Source organism: Ciconia boyciana, chromosome 22 (assembly GCF_034638445.1).
Source record: "Ciconia boyciana chromosome 22, ASM3463844v1, whole genome shotgun sequence".
NCBI classification, from domain to species: Eukaryota; Metazoa; Chordata; class Aves; order Ciconiiformes; family Ciconiidae; genus Ciconia; species Ciconia boyciana.
In genome coordinates this window covers 3,955,148-3,976,569 of record NC_132955.1, presented here as the reverse complement: position 1 = coordinate 3,976,569, position 21,422 = coordinate 3,955,148, and the positions used below count along the sequence as shown (strand labels likewise).

The 21,422-nt window shown below is 42.1% G+C and overlaps 1 protein-coding gene across 1 annotated transcript; it reads left to right on the top strand.

Moving 5' to 3' along the window:
- The first annotated feature begins 372 nt into the window (after window positions 1-372).
- Window positions 373-19,876, top strand: DCAF7 (DDB1 and CUL4 associated factor 7). Its single transcript, XM_072885603.1, has 7 exons — window positions 373-816; window positions 8,723-8,881; window positions 9,298-9,409; window positions 10,475-10,593; window positions 11,207-11,416; window positions 12,029-12,146; window positions 12,684-19,876. The coding sequence occupies exons 1-7, from the start codon at window positions 679-681 to the stop codon at window positions 12,854-12,856; spliced, it is 1,029 nt and encodes a 342-aa protein (XP_072741704.1). The 5' UTR covers window positions 373-678; the 3' UTR covers window positions 12,857-19,876.
- The last annotated feature ends 1,546 nt before the right edge of the window (window positions 19,877-21,422 follow it).

The following is a 21,422-nucleotide window of genomic DNA, read 5'->3' as shown; positions in this document are numbered from 1 at the left end:
GAGGCGGGACTCGAACGCGCGATACCGCCGCGCGCCTGAAATGCCCCCCGCGCGTCTCGGCCTGACATGACTGACACCGCTTCCAGCCAATCGATTGTCAAAAAGGACTCGAGGTCCCGCCTCGCGCCACTGCGACCCCTGGAAGCCAGTAAGATGTCGAGAACGAGCGTGGCCTCCCTCCGGGGCGGGGTCAAACGCAACGGTAGGTTATCCCAGCCAGAGGGTGAGCGTCCGTTTGGAATGAAGGGCAAAGCGACCAATAGAAGACAGAACAGAGCCAAACGGACGGGTTAATTACCCAATAGATGCCCGAGGCTCTAAGTGACAGGCAACACAGCCAACCCGCACCCAGTGGGCGGGGCTCCCCGCGTGGCTTCCGTTCCCGTTGTGTGAGGGGCCGAATCCCAAACGGCCTCCGCGCTGCTCCTGCTGCTGCCGGGCTCTGGAGCCGGGCCTGGGGGCGCGGCGCCGTGCTGCGGCCTCCCCCGCTCCCCGCCACCTCTCCGGCCTCGCTGCGCCCCGGCCGGCCGCGCTCCTCCTCTTCCCCGGCCCGGTTCGCCGTCCCGCTCCCTTTAGTCGGGCCCATCGCTCCCCTCCGAGCCCAGCCCGGGGGCCCCCTCGGCCAAGCCCGCTGCCCCTCTCGGCCCCGCCGCTATCTGGGGCCCCCTCGGCCGAGCCATGTCGCTGCACGGGAAGCGGAAGGAGATCTACAAATATGAGGCGCCCTGGACCGTGTACGCCATGAACTGGAGCGTCCGGCCGGACAAGCGGTTCCGTCTGGCGCTGGGCAGCTTCGTGGAGGAGTATAACAACAAGGTGGGCAGCGGCGGCGGCCGGGCCCGGCTCTACCGGCATCGGGCGGCGGGGCTGGGGCAGAGTGAGGGGGAGGAGGGGGCCGGTCCTCTTCATCCTAGTGGTTCAAGCGGCCCCCTGGTCCCAGGCACGGCCCCCGCGGTTGGTGTGGCTGGAGGGAGTCTTCCTGCCTTGCCCTCGGCACTGGGAGCTGTGTAGAGCCTTCAGATGTTCTCCTGAAGTGCAGGGTGCTGGCCTAGATTCAGGCTGGTTTCCTTCCCGCGAGTTCTCAGCTGTTGGGAGACTGAGAGATTGGGGGTGGGAAGAGCCATGGGTGCTGCTGCTGGCTGCTCCTCAGCCAGGAGGGTCCCCCAGCTTGAGCATACCTGGCTCTTTTTCAGTATGAAGGAAAGTTTATGGCTAGGACTAAAGTTCACGCATATACAGGGTGTCTGAGACTGCGTTGGAAATGGTGTGCTCTTCTCATTATACTTTCTTGCTGTAGAGGACTTCTCTGTGTGATAACTTTTTTCATAAGTGTATAAAGCACTTTCACTGATTCCTCAGTACCTTTACTTTTCTTTGAGAACAAGGGTGTAATGAGGCATGAGATTATATCTTCAGTGTTTCCCCCATCAGATACAAGCAGAGAACCTTACATTGGTAATAGAGACTACATGTTCACCTCTCCAAACACTTGTGTAGTCATTTCTGAACAGACTTTAATGTGCTAGTCTGATATAATGAATTCATATAAATGGAAGAGAGATGAGGAAATGGGCATAGCTATAGAGCATCCTGAAATTTGTGATAAACTAAAGGTTTTGCAAATACAGCTTTGTGTGTTTATAGCATGTGTGCTTTGTAGCTTTGTCAAGCTGTTTAATAGAGGTTGTGGAAAATAATGTCAGAAAGTTGCTGTTGGGGATTGGGCTTTGTGCAAGGATGTAATGAGAGGGAGTGATGGTAAGGTAGGGATGACATCTCTCACAGTGGTTAAATTACTGCACTTGCAGCAGTCCTTGACATGATACTTCTACTGAGCACTTTGTAGTTCAGCCAGGATGAGTTGGCTGCGTATGAGTTGTCTCCTTATGCTGGTGAGCGCTGTTGTAGTTCTGGGAGTACTGCTGGGGAAAGGCAGGTCCCTGAGCTTGAAAACTTTTAATTTGTTTAAAGACCAACTTGAAAATGTTTTTGTAGTCTGTACTCTGAGAAGCTAAAGTAACAAACTTGCAAACAGTTTTTTGTTTAGAGGTGGTAGAATTGGTTAATAAGGGGGTATATATTTATTTTGCCTTTACCTCCTTAAGTTTGGACCATTCCCTGGGGTTGCTCTTGATTACAGTGTGATCAGGTCTGCTTTTCAGTTCAGGCTTCAAGTGTAAAGCAGTTGAGTCAACCCCTCTCTTTTCTACCCTTTACACTCTGTCGTGGCTTAACCCCAGCCAGCAACTAAGCCCCACACAGCCACTTGCTCACTCCCCCCTTGTGGGATGAGGGAGCAAATCAGAAGAGTAAAAGTGAGAAAACTCGTGGGTTGAGATAAAGACAGTTTAATAAGTAAAGCAAAAGCTGCGCATGCAAGCAAAGCAAAACAAGGAATTAATTCACTCCTTCCCATGGGCAGGCAGGTGTTCAGCCATCTCCACGAAAGCAGGGTTCCATCACGCCTAATACTTACTTGGGAAGACAAATGCCATTACTCCGAACGTCCCCCCCTTCCTCCTTCTTCCCCAGCTTTATATACTGAGCATGACGTCATATGGTATGGAATAGCCCTTTGGCCAGTTTGGATCAACTATCTTGACTGTGTCCCCTCCCAACCTCTTGTGCACCTGGCAGAGCATGGGAAGCTGAAAAGTCCTTGACTAGTGCAAACATTACTTAGCAACAACTAAAACATCTCTGTATTATCAACACTGTTTTCAACACAAATCCAAAACATAGCCCCATACCAGCTACTATAAAGAAAATTAACTCTATCCCAGCCAAAACCAGCACAACTCTCAGTTGTTGCAGGCAGAAATTGTGTAGGACTGTGTAAATTACTGCTGTCTGTAAATATTCCCCAGGGCTTCTCTTGACCTTTGAGCTTCAGGAATAACTATTCTGTTGACTTCAGTCCATATAAGCACCACATGCTATGAGATCTTCTATGTGGTATAAAGCGCTGGAGACTAATTGTATGACAATGAGATGCCAGTCTGGATGCTGCTGCTATAGAAATAAAGATGATGTATGATTAAAAACTAAACTTGTACAATAAATGCAGTGAAACATAACCTTCACTTTGAGAGGTTTTGCTGTGTCTCTGATATTTCAAATGGGGAGGGGGGTGGGGTTTTCTTGTTTGATGCTTTTTGTGGTGCTTTCAGTTCAACCTTCCACTGTCGGAAGATAGTTGAGAGAGCTGTCTTGGGTAATTGCAACTGTTGTTATTGCTTAGAGTATTGATATTGTCCCCTTTCCTTTGGGGACCAGAACAACCTGGGGAGTGGTGTTTCATCTGCACTGTCTTTATGGTGTCTTACTATGACTCTCACAGCTTTGCTGAATCTTTTAGAAGATACTGAAACATTCAGGGAATAGCTTCATGCTCCAGATTGGGAACTCTTGGACAGATACTGTATGGTTGTGCTAGGTGCACACTAGTTGTAAACTCTTTCAGCTCCAGCTTCTGCCCATGTAAGTGGTGTAACTAAAGGAACAGAGGGAAAGAACTGAAGTTACCCTGTTTAAGTAGTCCGTACCATTGTGCTGCAAAGGGTCTGGAGCAGTTGGTTTTATAGCCTGACTTCGGGGGTAAGCAGAAATTTAAGATTTTTACAGGGCATGTGTGAAAGCTTTGTCCTCCTGCATAATTTGCCCTTCACAGTTGAGGTGTTTTATATTGCCAGCTTCTGACATCAAAATACACTTATAGGTACAGTTGGCGCTAATTAAAAGAATAATGAAAACTCATTTTCATTTCAACTTTCTCTTTGCACTCATAGTCTTTAGAGGTTTCTGACGAGCTCCAAACAACATATCTGTTCCTGATGTTGCAATGGTTTGTTCCAAATAACTGTCTGTCTTCCTTACCCTTAGTATACTAAAAAAAAAGTCTGGAATAGCAATTCTAGCTTGCTCTAAAATCTAACCAAATAGGTGAATATACTTTTTCTTTATTACTCTTCTGTTTTAGGGTTTCTTTTAAAAAGGTGCTTTTAAAAAGGCTTAATGCACCAAGTGTTTGTTGCAGCAGAAGTGCTCACTGCAAGGGAATTACAGTGAAAGAAAGAGGAGAGATTCTTCTCTCATTTGTCTCTGTGATTTTCTATTTCTGTAGCTTGAAGTACTTATGGGTTACACACAAAGTGGCTGTTTACACCTCTGTTTCCTGGGGAACTCAAATCTACTGACTGCCAAACCCTAATTTACTGCTTTCCCCAATTCCCAACCTCTGTCAACCCCCACACTAACAAGCTGTATAGCATACCAGAAAGCTAGTTGCCAAGAACTGTTCAAACCCCAACAGAGTTTTGTTTCAGCTTGTACACCTTTGCTCATCAAATCACTAGTACAAGAAGAGAGATGAATTGCTCCAGTTGGAAGAACTAAAATTATTTGAGGTAGCTGTTCGCTGAACTTCTTGGATTAGGAAACTGCTGTCAGCCTTTATAATGTCTCATGGATCACTGGCGTAATGGAAGGGAACAGAGGTGTTAATAAATCTCGCTGTTAACGCTGTTCCGCAGGCTCCTGACTGTGGCTTCATGGATCAGGAATGATCTGTGGAAACCATCAGGAAAGGCTGATTTGAGGATCTGTCTGCAAGACAACTGGAGTCCAGTTTAGAAAACGGTAGAGGGTGGTGCTGTACACTGCTCACTCCCGTCACTGGAGCAGACTGGCAGGTTATGACCGCCTGCTTCCCAGGTTGCCACCTTCTCCTGAACAGTGCCTCGAATCAGAGAGCATTCAGGGCGGTTGTTTTACCAGAGGGTCATTTTTTGTGTAAGGTTTAGAGTTGCAAAGAAAAATTGATTGCATATTGGAGATGAATTGGTGCAGTGCGATCTTTCTGATTGTATGTGACCCTAAAATAATTGTGAAATGTCGTTCTTAGTAGTTACTAGTTAGATTAAAGGCATATAAGGCTTTTTTAAAAAAGTACTGTGAACTTACTTCACTGTTCCTCAAACCATGCAAGAAAAAGAAGTAAGCTGTTACCAAATTCACAGAATCGTATAGGTTGGAAAAGACCTTTAAGATCATCAAGTCCAACCGTTAACCTAACACTACCAAGACCACCACTATACCATGTCCCTAAGCACCTCATCCAAACGGCTTTTAAATACCTCCAGGGATGGCAACTCCACTACTTCCCTGGGCAACCTGTGCCAATGCTTGATAACCCTTTCAGTGAAGTAAAATTTCCTAATATCCAGTCTAAACCTCCCCTGGTGCAACTTGAGGCCATTTCCTCTTGTCCTATCACTTGTTACCTGGGAGAAGAGACCGACCCCACCTCTCCACACCCTCCTGTCGGGCAGTTGTAGGGAGCGATGAGGTCTCCCCTCAGCCTCCTTTTCTCCCGGCTAAACAACCCCAGGTCCCTCAGCCGCTCCCCATCAGCCTTGTGCTCCAGACCCTTCCCCAGCTTCGTTGCCCTTCTCTGGACACGCTCCAGCCCCTCAATGGCTCTCTTGTGGTGAGGGGCCCAAAACTGAACACAGCATTCGAGGTGCGGCCTCACCAGTGCCGAGTACAGGGGGACGATCACTGCCCTACTCCTGCTGGCCATGCTATTTTTGATACAAGCCAGGATGCCATTGGCTTTCTTGGCCACCTGGGCACACTGCTGGCTCATATTCAGCCGGCTGTCAACCAGCACCCCCAGGTCCTTTTCTGCCTGGCAGCTTTCCAGCCACTCTTCCCCAAGCCTGTAGCGTTGCATGGGGTTGCTGTGGCCCAAGTGCAGGACCTTGCACTCGGCCTTGTTAAACCTCATACAATTGACCTTGGCCCATCGATCCAGCCTGTCCAGGTCCCTCTGTAGAGCCTTCCTACCCTCAAGCAGATCAACGCTCCCGCACAACTTGGTGTCATCTGCAAACTTACTGAGGGTGCACTCGATCCCTTCGTCCAGATCACTGATAAAGATATTAAACAGAACTGGCCCCAGCACAGAGCCCTGGGGACACCGCTTGTGACCGGCCACCAACTGGAGTAAACTCCATTCACCACCACTCTTTGGGCCTGGCCATCCAGCCAGTTCTTTACCCAGCGAAGAGTACACCCGTCCAAGCCATGAACATTCTGCATTGTTTAATTCTCTGTCTGATTCTTTTGGATCATGTTGAAGAGAGATGTAATTTTTTTTAGAAGTTAAGGAATGCTGATTAAAGGCACTTCTTTACTCAGATGCACTGTTGCGATTAAGCCTTACGTTGATAAAGGCTTGGATTATGATAGGAAAATCCACATCCAATTTTACCATATCTTGACATATTGGAGAAACAAATAATTATTTAGCATTCCTACCTACTGTCATAGCATAATTGCAAAACTAATGTAGATCGAACACACTGGTCCTCATTTTCCCACTGATATGAGTTACAGGTAGGTGTAACTTGAGTCCAGACTGACAGTTACTTTCGTGTTCGCATCACCTCAGTCTTATCTGGGCTGGACTTCAGGCACTCCTTCGTGCAGTAGCTGGCAGCAGCAAATCTTGCCTCACTTGCAGGAGGGAGAGACAGGGTTCTAATACAATCAGCATCCTGAGAATAATTCCATCGTTCCATCTCCTCATGTTCAGCCTGCACAAGAGGATGAATAGAGGGATTCTGTAATCACTGTATGTCATCAAGTCTGAAGAGAAGAGTCCTACCTTTGAATATGCTGAGCTAGGAAAGAATTGAGCTTCTCAAGCAGTATTTTCTGCTCCTGTCTCCGGGCAGACCAATGCCTCCTGCTCAGGGTTATCGCAGGCTGCTGCCAGGTCTGACAATCAGTGTCAGACACCTGATCTTCAGCAGTTGCTGGGAGCTCTAGTGTTGCTAATGCAATTTTTGTTCTCTAACCTGGCCTGCACCTAAAAATGTCAAAGATCGCAAAGATACTGGGTTGCTACACAGTCATTGCTTTTTCTTCAGATCTGAGGAGGGGTTAAACATGAATATGCAGTGCAGGAGTATATAAATTCACACCAAAGAAAGTGGGTCCTTTGCTGTTTGAGAGTTGCTTCTGGTTATGAGTACGTTGATTGCTTTGTGTAGGCTTAATACACTCGTATTGAGCTGAAAACAGCATAAGCAAAGGAGAAGAAATGATTAGAGGTCATTTGTCTTCTGATCCTGACCTTGCCACAAGATTTTCTATCACCAAGGACAATTTGCTTCCTTTGTAAAATCCGCTTAGTATTTCTGATCCCTAAAGGAGTTAGAAAGCTATTTGTCAATCACTTCAGAAGGCTGGGAGATTCTTGACTGATTCATAGGAGAGTGTGAAGTATAATAAGGAGTAGCTGTAATAAAGAGAGTGCAAGGCAGACAAATACGCAGTTTTTTAGAAGCATATGTGGATGTGTCTTTTAGGGTTTGTTATGGGGCGAAAAGGATGGATTTTCTCATTGTGGCAGTGAGCAAGGTTTGCATTTGTTAAGAGCATCTCTAAATGGACTCATAACTGCTAATGTTATTGTTTAAGATCCACTGAAGCATTTGTTGTTTTTTTGTTATGTGGAAAAAAATATGGTAGACTTCTAATCTAGTCTAAATGTGTAGTTTATTAACCAAATTGCTTATCCCAGAATATTTAGGATTTTTCCAGGTAAACGTCTTGGAAAAAGTCCATTAAGCCACTGTTTCCAGGAGGAAGCTGCTGTGTGGAAAGTACTAGGAAGTTCTTACCATGAGCAGCTTACAAACTAATTGTAGTGAGTTGTCCCCATCATGTTTGTGTTTGAACAGCATTTGGCACAGCGGGGCTTTCTTCCTGTTTAGGTCTTGAAGTCACTGCTAGGTTAAACGTATCCTCCCAGCACCATATTGTTCTATGAACACTTTCTGACATGTCAATATTTTTCTAATAACATAATGTCTGGGACTTCAAGCATTACTTCAGGTGTTGTCATGACCAAGCTATGTGGAGATAGTTTCTTGTCTGCTCTGTCTTGCATCACTCTCACAACTGGGCAAGTTAGCCCTTCCCACTGTCACATTACTGTGCAAGAAACCTAATTCAGAATTCAGTTACCTAGAATCTTTCAGCAGAGCTGCTTTTGTGGTCTTTTCATGCAAAACATTTGAATAATTATCTAAATATTTTAGCTTCCCAATTTTTTTTTTTACATTTGAATTCTATTTTACTGTCTGGTGTTAATCTGTACCTTAATTTTGTGCAGTTGTGACAGAACGTTTTAGTTACTGTGATGCTGAAAACAGCTTGTTAGCTAGCTGACATGATCTGTCACAATCTGCAGGGTTATGGCCAAGAACTCCATGATATGAGCTTTAATTGTGGGTGGTTGTCATGCAAACTACAGCTTGTCCTGCTCTCTGAAGATGACATTGTCAGCATCAGTTCAGTTAAAGATGACTTGGAATAATGTTTGTGCAGTTTAAGTCTGTGATTTAAACTAGGCTTTGCAATGTGGAAAAGAGAAGGGTGGTCTTTAATCCTTTAGGATTGGATTTCGATTCATTTGAGATCATCTCTTCAAAGTAAAGCACTGTGGTGATTATGTATGCTTCACTTTGCTTACGTGCCCCAGCTAAGAAGCAAAGCTTTTAACGGTTTCTCATTCCATTGACATGATGGTCCTTTTATATTGTCCTTGAGGTTACAGAAGGTGTCCTCCTGAAATACACTCAGTCTTAATGCTGTAATTATAAATGAATATTTTGATAAAATACTTTCTTTTAAATATGGCTTCTTATAGGTGCAGCTTGTTGGTTTGGATGAAGAGAGCTCAGAATTCATTTGCAGGAACACCTTTGATCACCCCTACCCTACCACAAAGCTTATGTGGATCCCAGACACCAAGGGAGTATATCCAGACCTGTTGGCAACCAGTGGTGACTATCTGCGAGTGTGGAGAGTGAGTAAATCCTCCCTAGAAAAAGATAAACCATTATATTAATTGTGTTGTGTTTTGATCTCATTTTCACTCAAGACCAGATTTTTTGAAGTGAGTTACTTTCCTTTCAGGGTGTCTTGCCCTTGCTGCAGTGTGGAGGTTACGACATAAAATCAAGTCAGAGCACTTGATAATTTGTTTTCTTAACTGCAATAATGTGACTAAATATGAAGGCTAAAGGAGAAGCAGAATTATGGTGGTAGTTGCTGTTTTAATCGCCTTATTGAAGATAGAGATGGTGATTGTGTTTTCCAGAGCTTTAGGATGTAAAGCTGAGAGGAAAGGAACCCAGGATTAACACCTTATGTTTTGGAAGTGCAAGTGGAACAAGTCATGTGATGTTGCTATTTAAGTCAGATGTTTCACTTTTTCTGAAGGTGGGTGAAACAGAGACCCGGCTGGAGTGTTTGCTGAACAATAACAAGAACTCTGATTTCTGTGCTCCACTAACATCATTTGACTGGAATGAAGTGGATCCTTACCTTCTAGGTGAGACTGACAAAATGCTACATTTTCAGCACAGAAAAGACATACATTTGAATTTAGTCTGGTGAAGTCTGGGCTCTGACTGACTGTTGTGTCATTGCACGTCACTGGTTAATTTGATAACTAACCAGTGGACAAACTTCTACATTATAGAAACTGCCATTGTCTTAGGTTAAAAATAAAAAAAAAAAAAATTGAGCAGCTCATGGAGACTTTTTTGCATTGAAAGGTGCTCTGTCCAGTACAGAATGGATCACTAAGGTTGGATTAGGGGTGTTCCTTATTTGCAGATAGGGAATCTCAGTCTTCAGGGCTGGTGAGCTATTGCTGTAGTGCTAAGTAACAATGTAAATGAGCTCCGCTTATTTTGGTGTGTTCTGGAGTGGATAGAAAAACTATGGACCAAGCTTTTTCTTCTCTGAAGCCATTTCAGCAGCAGGAGTAAAGCCAGGAGCCCTTAATTCAGTTGTAGGAGGGGGCTGAATGCTTGAAGTTTAATTATAGCCTATGGGACAAATTGTGAATCCAAGATGACTGATCCAGCAGAGGTTTGTTTCCCAGAAGAGTACAGCCATTTATGTCAAGGGGATTTGTCCAGAGATTAACAGTGATAATATGTCTTAGTAATTATTTACCACATGATTTATTTTGTGTGTTGCATCTCTCGTCTCTTAAGAGCTTTACTGCTAGCCCCACCTTCAGTCCACAGAAACAATCAATTAATACGCTATCGCAACACTACGATTGAATTTTGGTTTTGATGTACACATGAGACTTACAGGATGAGAAAGTTCATCTCAGCATTGCATCAGGCTTCTGAATAGATTGAAGTAGACATGAGCTATTTACACTTTATTCCTGTGTGGAAGACTATTTCTGCAGCTAAAAGGTTTGGGTCATTTAAATGCATGGTAGACTGTTAGCTGTTTGACATTCTTGATTTTAATTGTGTGCTGTTCTTGCAGCTATTTTGATCTGTAGATGTGGGAGGATATTACATTAATCCAGTAAGTGATTAAATAATTTGTGAGAATAGTAATTTTGGTAACAGAAGTGTTTTTGTTTCAGGTACCTCTAGTATTGACACAACCTGCACTATTTGGGGTCTGGAGACAGGACAGGTTTTGGGAAGAGTAAATCTGGTCTCTGGCCATGTGAAGACCCAGCTTATTGCTCATGACAAAGAGGTGACAGCTTTTTTTAATTGTTTATATTGCATATTTTTTAAGCGGTAGAAAAGGAACAGAACTTTTCTGTTTTCTTCCTTTTTCTTGAAAAATCTAACGATTCAAAAAGATAATTTATTTAAGATTAAGATATACAGTTTTGAGTACCAAACTAAAACTATACTATTGGCTATCAAAACCACTCTGTTTACTCATCTGGACTTGAGAATATGCTTGTTTTACTAGATTATGCTCCAGAATATTTTAGAAAAATGAGGTAAAATGTCAAACTGGAATTGAAATCAACTGCATATCAAAGGCAATAAAAAAACTTGCAAGATTCTTTCATTTTAACATATTACTTTTCAGCAATCTATATAAAAAAATCTGAGTCTGGGAAACTGATATGTTTCGTTTTAGTGAATGATCCTATAATGACATAACCCTTTCAAGTTCTTCCCCCTCCCCTATATTGGCAAGCGTAATAACTAAAAACTTGCTAGGAACATCAAGTATTTGACAGACTGTCGCAACTAGATCTGCTATCCATATGTAAAATCCATTTTACTGCAAATTAGGAGGCAGTGCTCACTAAAACTAAGGTTATGTTTTTCTCTGTCCTGTTACTGAGCAGGTGTATGACATAGCATTTAGCCGTGCAGGTGGTGGGAGAGATATGTTTGCTTCAGTTGGTGCAGATGGCTCAGTGAGGATGTTCGATCTCCGTCATCTGGAACACAGCACCATAATTTACGAGGACCCACAGCACCATCCACTGCTGCGTCTCTGCTGGAATAAGCAGGATCCCAACTATCTTGCTACAATGGCCATGGATGGCATGGAGGTAAAGCGGCAGCTCATCTTCTGTAGGTGCTAGTGGTTGTGATTTTTTTGGGAGGTGGCTTGGTAGTAATTAGTAGTCAGTTCTTTAAAGTAAGGGGACAGTGTCAGTACCTGAACTGGAGCATGATTAAGGACCAATTCTTAGTGCGCTAACTTCAGTAGGAGTTAAAGAAGTAACTTGGGTATTATAAACTTGAAGATCTCTATGGCTCTTATGTATTTCAGCTGGTTTTTAAGAGGGGTCTGTGAGCCAGCTGGGCAATAGTTTTCACATAAAATCTTAACTGCAAGTGTTTTAGTCACCTTGTTCTTTCTCAGTTCAGCACACAAGGCAGCATATCTTAGTTTGTCACTTGTGCTGCTTCAGAGATTCGTTTCAGATAATTTGTTTGCCATTGTTGCATAACTCACAAGCCCTCCCTGTGATGTCCGACTCCTTTTGAGACACACTAACCAGCTAGAACCTGTTCTTTGAGAACAGTGTTTGCTTGCCAACTGCACCCTTTAGGAAAGGGCTGTATTTATAGCCTTGGCTCAAAATATTTGGTTTTCTGAAGAAACAAATAAAAAAAAAAATGCAAGTTATTAATTTAGTTGGTTTTTGTTTCTGAAGGTTGTGATTCTAGATGTCAGAGTTCCCTGCACTCCTGTTGCCAGGTTAAACAACCACAGAGCATGTGTAAATGGAATTGCTTGGGCACCTCATTCTTCCTGCCACATTTGTACAGCAGGTAAGTGTCATCCATCCCTATCCAGCTGCGTTGGTGAATCTCTGAGCATCTTTCACTACATTTGCAAAATCCTCTCTCTCCAAAAGTTTATGCAGTTCTCTGCCTGCCTTTTCCTAAAGAATACCTGCAGTTTAGAAGCCCTTTATTAATGACTTTCCTAAAATTTGTATGGAAATAGACACCTACTGGAATTTATTGTGTGGAAGTAGTGAGCCCAGTGCCCAAACTGTGCATCTGCTTTGGCTAAGCTATATTATTTTAATGCCTCTTATTTTTTTGCAATCTAGTTCTTACACGTTTTCAATTTATAAGTTCCACTGACCATTTGTTTTTCAACTGTGTCCTGGATAATGTATAATGATCCAAGCTTATTTTTTTTTTAACTTAGTTGTATCATTGTATCTCTGGCTTGAATACTCATCAGGACTGCAACAGCCATAACCTATATAGCTTCTTGGACTATATGCCTGTTAGTAGTCATGTATGGGGATCTTGTTGTACCTTGATTCTACTTAGGAGTTTCTCTTCCATTTGCAGCGGATGACCATCAGGCTCTCATCTGGGATATCCAGCAAATGCCTCGTGCCATTGAGGACCCTATCTTGGCCTATACAGCAGAGGGAGAAATCAACAATGTACAGTGGGCATCAACTCAGCCAGACTGGATAGCTATCTGCTACAACAACTGCCTGGAGATTTTGAGAGTGTAACATTACTGCTTCATGCCACCTTGAGGCAGGGCTGTATAATTTCCCCTCCCCTCTAAAGTAAGAACAACACAAGTCAAGTGGCCAGTATCTGTTGTTGCTTTGCATCTACTGTTACAAGAAACTGTTACAAGAATCAATGGCAAGTGTCTCCTGTCTCTCCAGGACTCTAAAATGCAGAGACGTGCTGAGCCTCTTGGACCTTCGGGGTTCTGGTTTTCTTTTTTTTTTTTTTTCCCCCTCAGTTAAAGTTCTGTATATTTGTTTGTTGACTGTATTAATAAGCTTGCAGGCATTTAAGTTGCTGCATTTGTCCATGTGTTTGTCAGCCAGCTGAGGCAGCACGTCCAACTAGTTTAATAGATGCAAGTGCAAAACAAGGTGGAGAAAAAGACATTGATGTTAACAGCCACCTTGGCAGGAATCTTTATCATTCCTGTTGTTGCTGCCTCTAAACTGTTTAAACATTTGTATGGTTTTTATATATTGGGCTAACTTTCTATTGAGTAAGGTTTTTCTCCCTAATTCTTACTTTTGATATGTGATCCACTTCCATATGCCCAAAGCAGGATCTATTCGTTGATACAAATCACAATAACACTGCAGGCTCCCTGGCAGTAAAGGCCTGCCAGAATTAACTGTTGCCTTGGCTCTCTATACCTGGTTATCAGGGCAGAATTTTCTGGTGCTGTGAAGTACAAGTACTTGTTGCACAATTTCTTTACACTTTTCTGATGCTAGAGGCAGTTGTTACTACGGTAGGCCTTATTTTTAAATTATAACTGAATTTGTGTGTATCCTGCAGTTGTGTTAGTTAACAGAGTGGTAATAGGTTTCAGAAAGAAGATACGTGCATGACTTAAGCTCCCAGGAGGTAAACGACTCCTGAAAAAATGCGGTTTGTAATGGACTTGGGATTGACACTTCCAATCAAATGATTTCCCCTCGGAAGACTTACTGTCTAAACCAAAATAAAATGGTTTCACACTTCGTAGCTTGCTTGATTGGCAAATAATATGAGCAAGATTTTGTGGTTAGCCTGTACCTTGGAGCTTCTTTGCATTTGGCTTGTGTTCCTGGGAGTTCTTGAAAGGAGTGCAAAGCAATCTTTTTTCCGAAGTGTATTTGCTTTGTACTGTCAGGTCTTGTTGAATGAGCGAGATGAGTTGGAAAAGCTGGTCCGCTATCCAAATGAAAGCTGTTTCTCTGAAAGAAATTATTCCCTGATGCAATGCACAAAGATGGATTTAAAATGAAAGAAACTGTGCCATTGAGGCTAAGGTTTGGCACTTGTCATCCTCATATCTTTTGGGGATATGCCCAAGGGCTTCTGTTTCTGTTTTGAATAGTGGATCGCTCTACAGTAATACTTTTCAATCAAAGCTGAGTGGATTAGGCAAGATAAAAATCTTTGTTGATAACATAGGTACTCAGATGAATGGTCCGCAGTACTCTCCCAGTGAAGACATGACAACCATAGCTGGTCTGTAAGGGTATACCAGCTGAGTTTTGATGTAAATGTCAGAAACTATCAAAATTGTCTTTCCACCTAATGAGTATTCACCTGCAACTGGAGGCAGCATTATAAATAGTAGGACACTGGCAAACTTGAATCTTGTCAGTTTATGCAGGAAAGGCAAGTTGGGAAAAGTGATTGCTGTGAAATAGTGAAGCTGACACTGAAAGCGCTGTCAAATACAGAACAGAATTTGAAAAGTTTTGTCATTCTGGACATACAGAAATATTTTTCTACAGGCTGCTTCTCAACATGGAGCTCAGAAAAGCACTGCCTTGTGAATTTGATAGGAATTCATTAGGGACAGCTTTATTCCATCACCCATTTTAATATCAGAGAACCAAGAGACTCTAACACAGTTCAAGCTCATGTTTTGTCAATGGCATTCTGTGTTCAGTTGTGAGATTTTTGACAGAAAGCTTGATTTGATTTGAAGGTCAGTTTTTCTTATTAGCAGCAGTGCTGAGAGTAGCATGTTCCACACACAGATTTGATCTAGATGTCAGAACAGTGTTAGCCAAACAATTAGGTTATCACTTTTTACAATAGCACTTCATCTTAAACTGGAAAATACTTATGCAGAATGAAGTGAAATTTAGGATTTTCTTAGCAGAAGCATATAATGGCATTCACAGCTTTAGATACTCATATAAAAATATGTACACGGGCTTATCATGTACTGTTTAATTACAAACGGTAGGCATAATATGCTGTGTTACTAAGAGGGAACTAACGGTAATATTAGTACTTTCTGTAGTCCCCTTTATGCTTCAAAGTCTCATTCTTGTATAGATGGCGTGAGTAAAAGATGAATGCATCTGTTGCTTAGCTTAAAAGTGCATCTTTTGCAACTGTAGAATTGTGCTTTAAAAAAGTTGTAAGATAATTTAGTTGAAAGTGAAGTCACTAAAAGGCTCCATTGGCTATAATAAATGGCAAATGCAGTTTATTCCTAGAAGAATACAATCTATTACACTAATATGATGAGAAGAGAGTGTGTATAAAGGGGCTAATAGTCTGAATAGCCAGGTAGCTTTTGCTGCTGTTGGAAAACAATCCTGTTACGAACCTGAAGAGAATCCAGTGTCAGTCCTTCCATCCATAAAACTGCTTGAAGTTCATCTGTGGAATTGGGTGCGCTCATTCCGAACTTGTCAAAGGCAAGTGAAGGAATCTTGTAGACTCCAGTGGATTCTAAATAAAGCCTATATCCTGTTTGTTTAGCCAGTTGGGGTACCTTCTGGATCTACAGCATATTGCTTTGGGCATAATCCATTGTCATTCTTCATGTGAAATTATATTTGAAATCACTAGAGGCTGTTTTGGAACAGGGAAATGCTACTTAAAATAGCTTCTTTTCAAAGAAGTCGCTTGAAAGCTTAATGACTGAAAAGACATGAAAATCCTCATGGGTGAGATGTTCTGTAGTGCAAATGGCACTTCCATATAGAGAAGGAAGTGAGAGACTTTGGTGCCCTTTTGCCAGCACCTGCTGACACAGTGCAGGGAGCTAACTGTCTACTTGCTGGTTCAAGTTTATTTGCAAGATACAATAAAACCTGGAGACTTGTCACTGTAGCCTGTGAATCAGAAGATACAGTTTATCATATTTCACCCGCTTAACATTCAATTATGTTGGGTGTAAAGCCCCCAGAAGCATTATTTTTTCCAAAGTTTATGAAAATAAATACTTTGATCTCAATTATTTTGTGCTTACTGCAGAAGCAGAGGGTGCAGAGCAACTGCTTTCAAATGCCTCATATCCCTTGAGCATAAAGTAACATTAAGGGAAAAGTCTGAGCATCAGTGAGGTTAGCAAAGCAGAAAATCACATGCTATTGTTGGTACGGAGAAGACTGATTCTGGGACAGAAATATTTTTCTCTGACCTAAGTAGTTCTGTATCACTTCTCCAGTTGATTAATTCAAGATACTAAGCTATTGTTTGGTTGTTATTTTCTGTTTAAACCAAACTTTCCATAGATTCCTACTCTTATGTGGACGACCTGTTGCTAGTATATTGGCTCTCAACCAGGAGATCTTGATCATGTAAAACTCACTAGTGCGGTGAAAACCTACAGAAAACAAGTTGGATGTCAAATTAAGTGTATAGTATGCCAACTCTGTTAATTGTCTAAATGAAATAGGCTGTGGTAGGTTGCATCTATGGGAATTGTACTTCTGTGTGCGGGGATTTAAAAGGCAAGGATTTGAGTGCTTTGACAATCTATTTAGAAAGAAGACGCGGTGGTTTCAAAGAATGATACGAAAGGAGACTGATAATACAGGTTGTTCCTTATGGAACCTTGAAATGTACTTAACGGAGGAGGCATTGCCTCTCATAAGTCAAAGTTAATGATCCTTTCAAAACTTAGCTGTAATTACTCTCCTGAATGTTCTGGATAATAGTAAAAAGATCTATTTTTGCCTGGTGTTGCAATGAGAAAGCTGCATCAGGCTCGACCATAGATCACTGCCTGCCAGAGACTAGGTGAGGGGAGGAGTCCGATATATTGGAATTCACAGATGCTCTTGTGCTTGTTTTAAATGTAAATGGAGAAAGCTGAGTGTGTCTGGTTTGTTCTCTTGCAGATGGCACTTTAACAAGTATATTTTTGGTAGGATTAGGGGGAGAGTCATCTTTTCTTCAGCCCTTTTATGGTAGGCATTTGTCTGTGTTTTGTATAAAATGTTAAATACAACAGTCACTGAAATCCTAAACTGGCTACAGTTGTCAGGATCTAGTGCACCCTCATCTGTTTCTACTGAACACCAAAAACATGAGCACTTGACAATACTGTTTATGTTAAACTGAAGCTCTGTATTCTGAGACTGACACAATTTTGCAAGGCCAACCCAAGTAATGTAGTGCTGCTTGTCACCCAGAGAGTCCCTTTTGCTTTGCTTTGGAACCTGACGGTGTTTGTGAATCCTCTTTTCTACCGTCTGAACGTGATGGCAGTAGTGGCAGGTTGGTTGTGTAAAGATGTAGCTGGATTCTTTGGATAACTTATTTTTGTGATAGAAGAAAATGTAGCTGCTGTCTGTAAATTCAGACAACCTAAATTCTTGAACTTGTCAGTTCCTTACGTTAGTGGTGTTTTGACTCTTTCAGGACATACTGAAAAGGGTGAACGGCAGCAAGGGTAAGCTCTTGGCTCAATAGATTGCACAGTTACAGTTCCATCAAAGTACTGAAGGGTTTAGTCTTCCTGCTGCTGCTTAGCAAAATGGTCCTACCACCTCAAACCCACACTGTGTTATCCTGTCAGTTAACACAAGTTCTCTCTGATACATATTTCCTGCTTTCTACTGTCAGACCAATATTCCAGAGCAGGCCTGTATTTATTGTACAGCGGACATTGAAAGGAGGTGTCCAAAATCAGTCCTGGAATGGGCGAGGTACTGTCAACTATGTCCCTGTTTCTCTTGATCTTTGCAGAGAATCCAGGGGATTAATTGTATGTGGCACTTGAAGAGCACTTTCTCATGCTTACTTAGAGATGGAGCTGTATTTCCCCCTGAAGAGTCAGTAATGTCTCGTTCTCAAGGATATTGAGAGGAGTTTGCATGCCCCTGACTCTTTTTTTTTTCTTTTTTTTTTTTTTGGAAGAGATCTCCAGAACTTCCGATCAGCACCTTTCACCAGCACTAAAAACAGTAATTAAAAATGCAACTAAATACCTGTCACTGAATGCTCATCTAGCGATTCATGGCAGACTCCAGAGTCAAAGGCACTTGTGAGACTTGCTTGCTGCTGCCTGATTTCAGATGATGACTTTGTCTGCCAAGTATCTCAGTGGCCTTTTGTGCAACCTCTGATACTCAGCATCAAGCTAGAATTTCCATAATCATAAAAATAAATTATCTGTGTAGCTTCCATCAAGTTTATTTCTTTTCAGAAAATCTAACAAAATGAAGAAATAAGCTATTTCCTGAAAAAAATGTTGTGGCCATGAGTAGCTGTAAGCCCATGTTCCAGCTCTCATCCCTTGGAGTTTGCTTTCCTGTTCACAAGATGTGCGACTCTCAAGTCTCCTCTGTTAGAGATGAGGATCGGTCTGTCAAATCTGAACAAAGGCAGAAATGCAAGAACCAGTGAATGAGAGAGTCCTAGTACAGCTGAGAAGCGATGCATTGCTTTTTTTGACAACCTGGTAAATATGAATTATGAAATCTACTATTTAAAAGGAACCTTTTTTTAAACTTGGGTTGCTATCAGTGTAAAATGTAATTTAAATCTGTTGCGCCGAAGCATTTTTGTTCCCAATAGTCAAGTAGGAGATGTTTACTTTTATGTGTGTTTTCCCTTCTGCTCTTCCCATTCACGGTCCCGTTGTGGTAATTTCCTGAAGGTGTAATCTTTGTAGCATGATTGTACAAACATCCATATGAGATTCCTGACTTCTTGTTCTCACTAAGATATGTTAAAGCAATAGTAGTTTTACTTCTGTCCTCCTTTTCTCCACCTTCCGTATTGAGATTTGCAACTTCGCTACTATACTGTCCTAGAGGAATCCTAGTATCCTGCTATTCAACAGACATATGTTGTTGACATGGATAACTGCAGTGTCCCTATATTCCTTTATTTTTATGGAGAAAATACAAAAGGTTTTGTTACAACGGATTTTAACACCTGAGTCATGGAACCATATTGTTGAAACTCTGTAAATTTTAAGGCAATTTTCTGAAATCGCTTGAAAGTGGAATGTTGCATCCTTTTATGCTATTTCCTGCTTCCTATGTAGTTTTATTCAGATTTTTTAACCTTCTTTCTAAGTTTCAGCCTCCTGTGTATTAGGTACAGTATTTTCTGCCTTTCATACTTTGTAATAAAAATGGAACATTTGTAGATTGACTGCAGTTCACTGTGTGGTGAGTTAAAAACTGGTGCCTGTGGGGGTGAGCAGGGAACTACTTCAAATAGGCTTCATGTATCCTGTGTGAAGTTTATTGCTGTAAAAGGGAGGGCGATTGCTTTATCTTGTCTCTATAAAACTGGTGAAGTGTATTCATCTCTCATCCTACTGATACTCAAACTTGATAATTCTAGCAACTCTTAAGTTGCAAGTTACTCCGAATAATTATTATTGTTAGGAACCCAGTCACAACAGAGCTTGGTTAATATTTAAAGTACGCCCGCATTTACTTTCTTAAAACAAACCTACTGCGTGGTCCCTGTATACTAGCATTGTTAGCAACTTCTTTGCATAGTGCTTGTTCTCTACACAACAAATGGTAATTATACGCCTGCATGTTTTTAAGATGAGGGGAAGAAGGATTTCTTTTTTTTTTTAAATTCAAATAATTGGTCTCTAAGGCTTTTTGAATACAGGCAAATTGAAGACAACGCAATTAGGCACTTATTTAGCTTCTAAGTCTCTCCTGTGTATGGTTGACCTCTGTTAAAGGGTGTTTTCTTTACAGGCTCCGTCACTGGTGGTGTTGTTGCCAGAACTGGGACCCAGAGGGGAATAGAGTGGCAGAACTTGGAAATTTGTTTTTACCTTGGTGAGCGGGACAGATGACTTCAGTATTTAGATTAACTCTAGTTCAACTAAACTGTTGTCTGACAACATTGGATTACTCTCTAATTATTTGTGTATTGGCTTTGAAATAAAAGCTTATTCGGCTTCATGACCACAGTGGAAAGAGTTGCCTGTAAAGATGCTACAGTGTTTTTAAACTATATATGGACTTTGTTCTACTAATCCGTATTTGGAAAAGATGCTTTCCTTCTAAGAATCGTTTGTCTTCTACCCTAGGATTTATTTACATCTTCCAAGATTTTTTTCCTTGGATCTGTGCTTCGGCATTCTCCAAAGAAACTTTCTCAGCTTCCACTCTGGTGGAAGAAAGCGACTTCTGCGAATAGGCACTGCTAGCGCAAAAAGTCAGGAACTGGTAGATGACAGGAGAAACGGATTGCCTGTCAGTGTGGCAAAATAAGTGCCATAAAGTCCTGTAGAGGAATATGGGTAGAAGGAGACAAGGAAAGGTTCTCTGCCTTTTGTAAACATTAAGGAACAGCTGACATCTGGCAGGGCTGACTTGCTTGCTCTGTGACCCTGGGAAAGGCACTTCTCTGATAGCAGTTGTAAGTGAAAAGCACGTAATTAATCACTGATCGCTAAGTGGCTTGGAAATACTTGAAAATGAAAGCAATCTTCCACAGTAACAGAATATACTACCCATAGGTGTAGAGAAAAAGTGATCTCCTGAGGTGATTTGAAGCCCTGACACTGTAACAAGCATTTAATCTTGTGCTTTTTCATTAGTACTGCCCTATAAACAGTCCAGACTGCCAGTTCAGAAGCAAGTAATGATATAAAAGTATATAACACTTTTAACGTCCTTCCTTCTCTTCCTTCTCTTCAGTTTTGCCCACTCCACAAGCAGAATGGTTCCTATTTTTTAACCAGACGGCTTCAGAGCCCCCTCTACTGGGGTGCTGGCAGCAGCAGGACCGGCACAGGCTGAGCAGCAGAATAGGACAGGTACGCAGCTGCTCTTCTGGGGCTGGGAAAAGAGTGCTCCAGACATGCTTTTAAGGAGTTTTGCATGGCTGATGTATTCTGCTGGAGGTGAGGTAAGGTTTGGCCAGTATATATTCTGCCACGCTGTCCTGAAGTTGGATAATGATGTTAGTTTTCCATTAACTTTGTTTTCAAAGCTGAGAAAACAACAAGAAAGCGTTAGCAGAATCAGAACTGCCTGGAATCAGTGAGATTACTTGTCTCTCGGATCTGCAGAAAAGAGTGCAGAACACTTTCATGCATCCTTTGAAGATTTACAGGGTTTCTCTTCCTCCGCCCCTTCAATTTTTATTTCTTCTCACTGCTCCTGTTCAGTGTCTCTGGCTGTGAAGTCTGAGATGTAGAATAAGGAAGTTTGGGCATGGGACAAGGCTCAGCCTGGAGACTGCTCAGCTCCCCAGGAAGGATGTGTCTACCTAAACAAGAAGGGAAAGAGGAAGGAAAGAAGAAATAGTACATCTGATAGCAAGGAGAAGAGGCTCTTTGAGTCAGACAGGTATGCTTCAGAAGATGGAAAT